The sequence below is a fragment of the Schistocerca serialis genome, chromosome 2 (assembly GCF_023864345.2).
Source record: "Schistocerca serialis cubense isolate TAMUIC-IGC-003099 chromosome 2, iqSchSeri2.2, whole genome shotgun sequence".
Classification (NCBI taxonomy): domain Eukaryota; kingdom Metazoa; phylum Arthropoda; class Insecta; order Orthoptera; family Acrididae; genus Schistocerca; species Schistocerca serialis.
In genome coordinates, this window is record NC_064639.1 from 677157005 (window position 1) to 677169836 (window position 12832).

The 12832-nt window shown below is 42.5% G+C and overlaps 1 protein-coding gene across 1 annotated transcript; it reads right to left on the reverse strand.

Annotated features, from left to right (window-relative positions):
- Positions 1-1223: 1223 nt before the first annotated feature.
- On the reverse strand, positions 1224-3707 carry LOC126456320 (cAMP and cAMP-inhibited cGMP 3',5'-cyclic phosphodiesterase 10A-like). The gene has a single exon (XM_050092071.1). The coding sequence runs from the start codon at positions 3705-3707 to the stop codon at positions 1224-1226; it is 2484 nt and encodes an 827-aa protein (XP_049948028.1).
- Positions 3708-12832: the final 9125 nt, after the last annotated feature.

Genomic DNA, 12832 nt, shown 5'->3' on the forward strand with positions numbered 1-12832 from the left:
GTTGTGTGATATGCTCATCCCAGCTGAATGAATTGTTAAATGTAATCCCAACAATTTGAGATGTTATTGTGTATTTTTGAACATAATTAATCTCTGAGCGAAGGAGCCATAACGAAATAAAAAAAAAGCTTGTCAAGAATGATCCGATGAATCGTGCATAAATCCTGTGGACAAAAAAGTGAAGTAATTAATTATTAAGCTGCAATCCAAAGAATGTGGGATGTTATTGTGTGTTTCATGAACGTAACAAATATCTGACTAAAGGAATCATAACAATAACGAAAGTTAGAAAAGTGTCTAGTCATGTTTTCAATCCGATTAATATTGAATAAATCATGTGGATAAAACGTGAAATAGGAAGAAATTAAAGTGTTTCGTATTTTTTTAAAATCCAATGAATTGTACATAATTCATGTGGGCAGAAACGTTAAACTGAGAAATTGAAGTGGTTCTGAAGATAATTCCGAATGTTGCTAGAAACATTAAACCATCTAGTTCCATTTAATTTTGCCTTCGTGTCGTAAATCAACTAAGAAAGATAGTGAAATCTTAACTATCTTCATGGACCTGCTCGAAAGTTCTATCATCTCCGTTAGAGCCCATGTTCAGAACGACGCACACGCTAGCAACACCGGACAATAGGACAATGAAAGCACATAAACAAATAACAATGCAGATTCAAGACGCACACAACAGTCGATAGGACAACTCGTGAAACTCATGATGACGTGTGCCTACGTCACTGTGACGTAGGGCTCTCCTCACCTAGAGTGAGATGAATGCTACCCATCCTAGAGGAGCAAAGATAAAGGGTGCGTCCAGTAGTCGCCATTTTGTTTACGTCGTTAGTCGCGTGCTCAATATGTCAATGGTCAAAACCGGCAACTTATGATGAGCTTATTTCGCTACATTTTATGCTGTTATCTAGAGAGAAAACATGCTTGCAAAAATTTATTGTTTCTGATTTGATCCTACCTAACAATGTTTTATTGTCACAATAATTTGTGCTCGTTTCCCTTTTCGTAGTTAGCCATCACTGAACGATGTAGTCTACACTGTCTGTGCTCATCCGAATCTCTGTCACTCGGCAGTCTTTCAGTTGGTATCTTTGCCATATCGTGCGCAAATTAACTTAAGCATTTCCAGCCACTGCACACAGCTAATTTCGCCGTAATTACGCAGGTCGCCGGCACACACACTTCCAGAAGACTATTGTTACACTGCTAGCCTATTTTCGTGATCCACTTATCCCAGTTTCCTTCGTGTATCTTGAAGACGAGCTTGACCTTGGGCTTGTCGGCGCCCTTGCTCTTGCCCGACTGGCGGCGGAGGTGGCGATCGAAGCGCGCTGAGAAAGCGGCGATGGGCGGCGGCGATCGCCAGGGGGCGGCGATGGTTCGCTTCCACGCCGCAGAGGCGCGCCACACGGGGATCTCGCGGTTGCGCACCTCGTCCTCCCACTGCTCGATGATCTCGGACAGCAGCCTGCGCAGCGGCTCCACGTTCGGAAACACCCTAATGAGCGTCTCCATCATCGGCCAGCATATCCTCCTCAGGAAATCCAGCTGGTAGTCCGCCATGTACTCCTTCATGTCTCTGTCCGCGTTCGGCAGGATGCTATAACCGAGACTGCTCTCGAGACTCCCTTGGTTGTAAATCTCCTCATAAAGCGCTCTGGTGCTCGAATACGTGAGTTTCGTCTTTTTGCACTGTGGGGAAACTGCGCTGTAAAACGTCATCAAACTCTTCACGAGCTCCCTGTCTTTCTCGGAGTCCCAAGAGAAATTTCCGGAGTCCAACCGCTCGTCTAGTTTCTCCTTGAATGTAAAGCTCCTTTCTAAACTCGTCGAAATGATACAGTTATAAATTTCCTGATGCAAATCACCTTCGTACTCATCTTGCAAGCGCGGAAATAGATCCACAGATCTCAGCAAGAACACTGTCGTATTGAAATGGTGATTTTCCAATGAAAATTGTTCGTATATTTGCGCTAAACTTTGCTGGTTCATTTGGTAGAACGTGTTTTCCAGACCTTGGTGATCGACATTGTTACACAAGCTAGCTATCAGCAGAGCCAGTATTTCCGTCGGAGTAAACATTTGCTTATTGCGAGCAATCAAATTGTACATAGTGTTGCACGAAATTACAGCTTGGATGAAATTATGATAAGTCATCTCTAAGCGATAGCACTTTTTTACGCGTATCAGCCACGAGTGCCAGACCGAGGCGTTATTCCTGCAATCTTCGATCAGCTCCGATAACATGTGCATTACGGCAGAAAGTGTTCTCTTTCCCTCGTCCTTGGGCACCCATCTAAAGCTGATTAGTTCGTCAGCTTGTGCCCGGCTAACCATAGGAGGTATCACGGTATCGTAGTCGAATGGATTGTTTGTCATGTAGTACGTGATCATCTCTTCCAGATTCAGGATCACATTTTTCCATCGCTTCGCGTCTCCCTTTTGACCGCGAAACAGAAGTCCTATGGAACAATATTTGCAGCACGTAGATAGCAGACTCTCGTCGGAATTATTAAACGATAAGGTATTTTTCTTGTTTATCAGCTGGATAGCACCATAGACCGTTCCGTCGAGAGTAATAGGCATGCAGAGAATCGAGCGACGGATGGATCCGCTTTCCAAGTCGAGCTTCATATGGACCTGCTTATCCGTTTCGGTGTCTAGAATGTTAACAGTTTTTCCGCTGTCCACGACCATCGCCATGAGACTCCTGTTCGGATCGAGCCTCACTTTCTTCGTCGTCGAGTACCCATCTTCTAGGCCGCCAAACCCGGTTTCCACTACATAATCTGCCACTGGCTCTTCGTAGTCGTGGTCAATTATCAAAAAGGACACGTATTCTGCGTCGATCGCTTTTTTTGTATGCCCCACTATCTTCGGCAACAATTCGTTCGTACTGACTTCCTGGAGGCAAGAGTTTTTTGTCAAATCACTCAGAAAATTCTGTAACGCGATGTGTCTCCTGTACTGAATTAACTTGGCGTGCTGATCGATCGCACCCCCGACGTACCCGATGGACGAGACCGCAATTTCGGCTTCGCAGTCTTTGTACGATGGTTGACGAAAATTCCTGCAGAATTCCACCACTCCAATGAGCTCTTCATCCGCCGTCAAGATAGGAACTCCTAAAACGGACTTAATGAGAGTCCCTTCCTCAGAATATCCGTACTGGCCAAATCCTTCAGGAATGCGGAATTCTTTCAGCACGTCCTCTACTATAATGTAATTCCTCTCCATAGCGATGTACGAGGAGAGGTTTAAGTACTTTCTTATCGGTTGGGTGACCATGCAACGAACACTCTTCACATAGCGAGGAGCTAGAATTAATTTATCGAGGTCCACGTCGTAAAGGTAGATGAGGGCAGACTGGGAATGTGTCAAATACTTCAGCTCGTCGACAGTGTGATAGAGCATGTCTGAAAGGTTCTTGTTGGCGAATACGTACGAATACATGCTATTCTTGTACGTGCCCATGCTGATGCCGTTGCTGTAGTAGATATCTGCAGGCCAGCTACTACGCCTCGTTCGCCGCTGATACCTCTCGCGCTTCTTGTACTGCAAGTACGGTAAGAGCACTCTGCGGTACCGGGCTTGACGCATCAAGTCCGGAAGCTTATGTACGTCCTCCCTCTGTTCCAGAGAAGTGGACGTGTCCTCGTTCTTATGAGAACTCACTGTCGGATGCTGCATTTTAATCGTTGTCACTTCGCGGCAGAATTTATAACTGACTTCAACGTTTTCTCTCTTGACGTCACATACTTGCGGGAACGTTAGGAGACTGATCTGTTGCAGCGATTGCAAAGAACTTCGATATCAGAGATGCTTACGTTGTATACTACTCGCAGACCAAAGATTTTAGCTCTGCACGAAGATCATATATATACTGATAACCATAGTTTTCATTTATTATGTATCGTAATAAAACACAAGTATAAAGTTTCATAAGCCACAAAGCGCGAAAAGTCATGTGGAAATGTTTCAAACAGTGATTCTGAGCCAAATAAATAGGTTGTAGCAGCGCTTGGAAATGACGTTCCCTTGTTAGCGATGTATACTACAGGCTGTTCATCGCAAGTTTAACACGATGCCAACATTATGCTATGTATTCCTCCGAGTTTCTAGTCAGGTCACTGTATTTCCTTCCGTGAAACTATGGCCTGATATTACATACGCCGAGTAATGAAGCGCCATATGTCATTAATGTGTAAAAACCACAAATAACAGACTAATAATAAAACATAATATGAAATTTGTTATGATTTGTAAAAAGTAATTAATTTACGATAGAACTCTAGTAATATGCTCGCTGAGGAATCAGGCAGAAATTAGGTCAGATAAAGAGCATCAAAAACCCTGTCGTAAACAATGGTATTTTATCTGTGTGAGTCACGTGAAATGTATTGCAGAGACTTCACCGTATAAACAGACATTTAATTAACTGAGGCCATTACTTACAGTCAGTCGGTTTGTAATCCCTGAACTCTTTCCATATTTCAATTCGATATATTTAGTTCACTAGTGGAACTGTCATTTCCTACACTGATGAGAAGCCAATCAATAATATCACCCACGGTATTTGAGATGATGAACACTCGCCAGTCGATACACAGGAAGGGAAGTCAAACGGCGTTCAGAGTAATGACACTTCGACTGCAGAAATCTTATCAGCATACTGTCGAAATATTCGTAATAAAGTTCCCGAATTTACTGCCGTCCACGAAAGTTCTCGCGCTCAAATTACACAGGGCAACGAAAAATTTTTTTTTTATATATTTTTTATTTGATATCTGATCTTTATAGATTTTTATGAGCTGAATCCAAATCTAGCCTTAGTTTTTTTGCATTACCCATAGTTTTCGAGCAACATGCTTTTTATTATGTAGTATAAAAATCCTATGCTATACGGTAAATGGGGAAATTAATGAAACGCTTTGTTATAACATAAGCATGCTTTGTATTTACAATAAGCTACTTAAAACAATGGTTTGTGTTAATAGAGGTTTCACTTGTTAGCTGGAATTGGTTTGTATTTTCTTTCTCTTTTTTCTTTGAAGCTTCTTGTGTAGCTTTTTCTACAGTTAGTTGCTTGCTGAACTTTTCGGTGAAGTGACCAACAGTAATCCCCCACCATGTTGGTGTTCCAGCGGCCTTGGTAGCGTTTTTCGATCACTTTAATGTCCTGGTGAAAAAGCTCTCTTTGCTCATCTCCCATACTGTCTGGGAAGTAATCAAGGTGACTGTTCAAAAAGTGAACTTTCAGGCTCATTAAACACCCTATAGTTTTAAACTTCTTCAACATTGTAGCTATAATAGAAACGTATTCTACTTTCTAACGACTTGCTTGAATGATACCCATGCTTCTTTCTCATTTAAGGTCATTGCGGATTCAAAGTTAACATCAAACATCAATTTTATAATGTCAGGTCCGACAAAGACGCCTTCTTTTAGGTTAGCTTCTGAAAGGTGTGGAAACTTTTGGCAGAGATACTTAAAACATGATCAATCTTTAGGCAAAGCCTTTACAAACTGTTTCATTAGGCCTAACCTGTAGAGGTGGTAGGAGTATGTTTTTCGGATCTACAAGGTTTTTGCGTTGAAAGTTCTTCTCACCAGGTTTTAAAGACTCCCTCACAGGCCAGTTCTTTCTGCACCAATGTTGATCCCTAGACCTGCTGTTCCATTCACACAAGAAACATGGAAATTTGGCACAGCTACCTTGCTGACCAAGGAGCATGCATGTTACTTTTAGATCGCCACATATCGTTCAACCATGAGCACAATAGCCTATTTTGTTTAGCATTATTTCTATTCTGTACTTCTAGATTTCCGGAAAGCATTTGACCTTGTGCCCCATTCGAGGCTGTTAACGAAGGTACGAGCATATGGAATCAGATATGTGAGTGGCTCGAAGACTTCTTAAATAATAGGGCGCAGCATGTTATCCTCGACGGCGAGTGTTCGTCAGACACAGGGGTATTGTCAGGAGTGCCCCAGGGAAGTGTCATAGGAACGCTATTGTTCTCTACGTACATAAATGATTTCGCGGACAGGGTGGGAAGCAATCGGCGGTTGTTTGCCGATGATTTTGTGGTGTATGGTAAGTTGTAGATGTTGAGTGACTGTAGGAAGACACAAGACGACTTAGGCAACATTTCTATTTCGTGTGATGATTGGCACCTAGCCCTAAATGTGGAAAAATGTAAGTTAATGCTGTTGAGTAGGGAGAACAAACCTATAATGTTCGGTTACAGTATTATTAGTGTCCTGCTTCACAGAGTCATGTCGTTTAAATATCTGGGGGTAACGTTGCAGAGCGATATGAAATGGAACGAGCACGTGAGAACTGTGGTAGGGAAAGAGAATGGCCGCCTTCGGTTTACTGGGAGAATTTTAGGAAAGGGTGATCCACCTGTAAAAGAGATCGCATATAGGAAGCTGGTGGGGCCTATTTTTGAGTACTTCTCGACTGTTTGGGATCCGTACCACGTTTCTCGACTGTTTGGGATCCGTACCACGTCGGATTGAAGGAAGGCCTCGAAGCATTCAGAGGGGGGCTGATAGATTTGTTAACGTAGGTTCGAACAACACCTAAGTGTCACGGAGATGCTTCGGGTACTCAAATGTGAATCCCTCGAGGGAAAGCCACGCTCTTTTCGAGAAACACTATTCAGAAAATTTAGAGAACCGGCATTTATGGCTGACTACCAAACGATTCTACTGCCGTCAACATACATTGCGCGTAAGGACACGAAGATAAGATTCGAGAAGTAAGGGCTGATACAGAGACATATAGACAGTCGTTTTCCCCTCACTCTATTTGCGTGTTGAACAGGAAAGGGAATGACTAGTTGTGGTACAAGGTACTCTCTACCACGCACCGTACGGTGACTTGCGGAGTATCTATGTAGATGTAGATGTTGATGTAGGACCAAGTGCCACATTCTATCTTATTCTGTTATCAGAATTTTTTTTCTATACTTTGCTTAGTGGTATACTAACGGTGAGGCCTAAAAGCGAAGTAGGACTTTGACGCAAGAGACCACACAGTGGAAGGGCTAAGACATGTAAACCTCAAAGCTTGACAGCACATGAAACCATGTTCAGTGATTATTAAATTTAAATGCTAAATTTGAGGACTCGGTGATTCTTTAGTGGAAAATTTTGATTTGTGTGAAGGTGAATGCATGTTAGCAGGGACTGTAGATGGGTTCAGTGAACATTGTGATTGATTCACTTTGGTCAATGTGAATCGTCTTGTATTCGGTTTAGTGAGCCAAGAAGCCCTTTTAGTGAAACACCTAGTAGGAGAAAGGGGAAAAAGCAGAATGTTGAGAGACGGAAGTGGAGGAAGATGTGCGTAAAATGACTCAACTACAAAATCGTCTAATAGGCAGATTACAAGGAAGATATAATGGGCAAGTGGCGGGCGCAGCAACTTAACCGCTTTGTGAGACCAGTAATCGAATTAATCAAAAGTTAGGACGATAATTGGAAGTTGAATTGAATGCTTCCGATCGTGAACTCAGTCTGAAAAGCAGGAAAATAGAAGTGAAACAGAAAAACTGTGAATTATATGAAAGGGATTGGATGCGGAATATTATAAAAGTAAGTATGTCCACCTACCCCATGAACCATGGACCTTGCCGTTGGTGGGGAGGCTTGCGTGCCTCAGCGATACAGATGGCCGTACCGTAGGTGCAACCACAACGGAGGGGTATCTGTTGAGAGGCCAGGCAAACGTGTGGTTCCTGAAGAGGGGCAGCAGTCTTTTCAGTAGTTGCAGGGGCAACAGTCTGGATGATTGACTGATCTGGCCTTGTAACACTAACCAAAACGGCCATGCTGTGCTGGTACTGTGAACGGCTGAAAGCAAGGGGAAACTACAGCCCTAATTTTTCCCAAGGGCATGCAGCTTTACTGTATGGTTAAATGATGATGGCGTCCTCTTGGGTAAAATATTCCGGAGGTAAAACAGTCCCCCATTCGGATCTCCGGGCGGGGACTACTCAAGAGGACGTCGTTATTAGGAGAAAGAAAACTGGCGTTCTACGGATCGGAGCGTGGAATGTCAGATCCCTTAATCGGGCAGGTAGGTTAGAAAATTTAAAAAGGGAAATGGATAGGTTAAAGTTAGATATAGTGGGAATTAGTGAAGTTCGGTGGCAGGAGGAACAAGACTTTTGGTCAGGTGAATACAGTGTTATAAATACAAAATCAAATAGGGGTAATGCAGGAGTAGGTTTAATAACGAATAAAAAAAATAGGAGTGCGGGTAAGCTACTACAAACAGCACACTGAACGCATTATTGTGGCCAAGAAAGACACGAAGTCCACGCCTACTACAGTAGTACAACATTATATGCCAACTGGCTCTGCAGATGATGAAGAAATTGATGAAATGTATGATGAGATAAAAGAAATTATTCACGTAGTGAAGGGAGACGAAAATTTAATAGTCATGGGTGACTGGAATTCGAGAGTAGGAAAAGGGAGAGAAGGAAACATAGTGGGTGAATATAGATTGGGGGAGAGAAATGAAAGAGGAGCCGTCTGGTAGAATTTTGCACAGAGCATAACTTAATCATAGCTATAACTTGGTTCAAGAATCATAAAAGAAGGTTGTATACATGGAAGAATCCTGGAGATACTAGAAGGTATCAGATAGATTATATAATGGTAAGACAGAGATTTAGGAACCAGTTTTTAAACTGTAAGACATTTCCAGGGGCAGATGTGGACTCAGACCACAATCTATTGATTATGAACTGTAGATTAAAACTGAAGAAACTGCAAAAAGGTGGGAATTTAAGGAGATGGGACCTGGATAAACTGAAAGAACCAGAGGTTGTAGAGAGTTTCAGGGAGAGCATAAGGGAACAATTGACAGGAATGGGGTAAAGAAATACAGTAGAAGAAGAATGGGTAGCTCTGAGGGATGAAGTAGTGAAGGCGGCAGAGGATCAAGTACGTAAAAAGACAAGGGCTAGTAGAAATCCTTGGGTGACAGAAGAAATATTGAATTTAATTGATGAAAGGAGAAAATATAAAAATGCAGTAAATGAAGAAGGCATAAAGGAATACAAACGTCTCAAAAATGAGATCGACAGGAAGTGTAAAATGGCTAAGCAGGGATGGCTAGAGGACTAATGTAAGGACGTAGAGGCTTATCTCACTAGGGGTAAGATAGATACTGCCTACAGGAAAATTAAAGAGACCTTTGGAGATAAGAGAACGACTTGTATGAATATCAAGAGCTCAGATGGAAACCCAGTTCTAAGCAAAGAAGGGAAAGCAGAAAGGTGGAAGGAGTATATAGAGGGTATATACAAGGGCGATGTACTTGAAGACAATATTATGGAAATGGAAGAGGATGTAGATGAAGATGAAATGGGAGATACGATACTGCGTGAAGAGTTTGACAGAGCATTGAAAGACCTGAGTCGAAACAAGGCCCCGGGAGTAGACAACATTCCACTGGAACTACTGACGGCCTTGGGAGAGCCAGTCCTGACAAAACTCTACCATATGGTGAGCAAGATGTATGAGACAGGCGAAATACCCTCAGACTTCAAGAAAAATATAATAATTCTAATCCCAAAGAAAGCAGGTGTTGACAGATGTGAAAATTACCGAACAATCGGTTTAATAAGTCACAGCTGCAAAATACTTAAGCGAATTCTTTACAGACGAATGGAAAAACTGGTAGAAGCCGACCTCGGGGAAGATCAGTTTGGATTCCGTAGAAATGTTGGAACACGTGAGGCAATACTGACCCTACGACGTGTCTTAGAAAATAGATTAAGGAAATGCAAACCTACGTTTATAGCATTTGTAGACTTAGAGAAAGCTTTCGACAATGTTGACTGGAATACTCTCTTTCAAATTCTAAAGATGGCAGGGGTAAAATACAGGGAGCGAAAGGCTATTTACAATTTGTACAGAAACCAGATGGCAGTTATAAGAATCGAGACGCATGAAAGGGAAGCAGCGGTTGGGAAGGGAGTGAAACAGGGTTGTAGCCTGTCCCCGATGTTATTCAATCTGTATATTGAGCAAGTAGTAAAGGAAACAAAAGAAAAATTCGGAGTAGGTATTAAAATCCATGGAGAAGAAATAAAAACTTTGAGGTTCGCCGATGACATAGTAATTCTGTCAGAGACAGCAAAGGACTTGGAAGAACAGTTGAACGGAATGGACAGTGTCTTGAAAGGAGGATATAAGATGAACATCAACAAAAGCAAAGCGAGGATAATGGAATGTAGTCGAATTAAGTCGGGTGATGCTGAGGGAATTAGATTAGGAAATGAGACACTTAAAGTGGTAAAGGAGTTTTGCTATTTGGGGAGCAAAATAACTGATGATGGTCGAAGTAGAGAGGACATAAAATGTAGACTGGCAATGGCAAGGAAAGCGTTTCTGAAGAAGAGAAATTTGTTAACATCGAGTATTGATTTAAGTGTCAGGAAGTCGTTTCTGAAAGTATTTGTATGGAGCGTAGCCATGTATGGAAGTGAAACATGGACGATAAATAGTTTGGACAAGAAGAGAATAGAAGCTTTCGAAATGTGGCGCTATAGAAGAATGTTGAAGATTAGATGGGTAGATCACGTAACTAATGAGGAGGTATTGAATAGAACTGGGGAGAAGAGGAGTTTGTGGCACAACTTGACAAGAAGAAGGGATCGGTTGGTAGGACATGTTCTGAGGCATCAAGGGATCACAAATTTAGCATTGGAGGGCAGCGTGGAGGGTAAAAATGATAGAGGGAGACCAAGAGATGAATACACTAAACAGATTCAGAATGATGTAGGTTGCAGTAAGTACTGGGAGGTGAAGAAGCTTGCACAGGATAGAGTAGCATGGAGAGCTGCATCAAACCAGTCTCAAGACTGAAGACAACAACAACCACAACAACAACAAGTATGTCCAACGGGGGATGAAGCTTTTGATCAAGAAAATGGTTACTGACGTTGCTGATTATAGATCTAAGTAGTTCATAAACTAGGAAATGTGAACTGGCTATCAACAGTTTAAGAGATAGTGCTGGTGTTAACTTTATAGTGATGGAAATGGAAATGAGCGTATGGCGTCATCGGCCGAGAGTCCCCAGGAGGGAAGTTCTGCCGCCAAGTTCAAATGGTTCAAATGGCTCTGAGCACTATGGGACTTAACGTCTATGGTCATCAATCCCCTGGAACTTAGAACTACTTAAACCTAACTAACCTAAGGACATCACACAACACCCAGCCATCATGAGGCAGAGAAAATCCCTGACCGCGACCCTGCCGCCAAGTGCAAGTCTTATTGAACGCGACGCCACATTGGGCGACTTGCGCGTCGACAGTGTGGATGAAATGTTGATCTAGACAGCACAACACCCAGTCCCTGTGGGGAGAAAATCTCCCACCCCAGCCGAGAATCGAACCCGGGCACCCGTGCATGGCATTCCAACGCGGTGACCGTTCAGATAACGGGTCGGACAACTTTGTAGTGATTTCAGGAGACGAAGGAAGGATCCAGTTAACAGTGATGACTTTCCGCTACCATACAACGACCCAGAGGATAAAATAATTTGGTCTGAATGCCCAAACAATTTCAGATGAATTCCGTTGTCCTGAAAAGAGGTTTTGCGAATAATTTAGCTCATGCTGGGATAGGCCAACGTCAGAAAACTCAGTGGTGAGTGGAATTTAGATCTAAGTTGAGTAACGGCTTTATTCAAAAGTTTCCTGCATTAGACTCTCCTGGGCAGAATCAGCTTGTGATCAGCATTTCGAGCATTTCAGGGCATGGAGTGACAAAAGAAGATTTTGTTTTGTTGTACATCATCTTGAGTTTAATACCTTAGATGCGATGAATCTGAATAGTCTTTGGTCTCTGAGAGTGCAGTAACGTTTGAAATATAATTGTTGCGTACAAATGTGTACAGTGAATCACGGAGTGGATACAGAAACTTCCTTGAATGGCACAGAAATCAAGCAAGGTAACTGAATGAAAGGATATTGAATGTGGCCAGGGGAAAATTATTTGGCTGCCCCTGGTAGAATACCCAAGCACTGCTGGATATTTAGGTCAGTTTAATTATTTTAGCAAATCTCAGCTGAATTCTGATGACCATTGGTAACAACATGCGATTAATAGGAGGTCAAATAAATAAAGCATACACGAAGAAAGTTGTGGCCAGGTTGAGAATAAAATTTCCAATGATACAGTGTACGCAAAATGCCGTGGCCGCTAGATGCGCATTCGGCTGGGGAAGCGTGGGAGAGCGTCACTGGACGGTGGTTGGGCAGGGGATGGAGGGGGAGAGGGGGGGTCCGCTCAGAGTTCTGTAGGGGAAATGCCAATTGTTGGAGGGGAAGTGCTGTTCTAAACTAAAGCGTGAGCTTATATATTTTGCAAATATTAAATGGGTCCACCCCACGCCCACATTTGCGGGGTGACAATCAAAAAGATACACTGTCACCTCTGCTTTCGTTAGTATCAAAAAAGAATCCCGCCGAAAATGCAGCGACTTAATTTCGCCCGGCTTGTTAACCATTTGTAACTCTCAAAAAAGAGCCACGAGGGGTGTATTTTAAGTGAAACCTACACATTTCTCTGGTTGCCATGTCAAAATTTGCTTCTTTTGTCAAAACACAGCGGAGTTTACACTGTCTTACCTCACCAAAATGTTGTGCAGACACAATTGCGAGACAATTCTGAAACAGTGGTTTAGTAAGTTTATTAAGCGAGGAACTGAGGAAAAGTAAAGTGTGTAGCATATGAAAAAGCACATCCTCTGTACAAAAAAAGTGTAATGTCATCACATATAT

What these genes read in the sequence shown, in the direction of transcription:
- LOC126456320 (XM_050092071.1), bottom strand. Translation starts at nt 3,707, where the DNA reads ATGCAGCATCCGACAGTGAGTTCTCATAAGAACGAGGACACGTCCACT.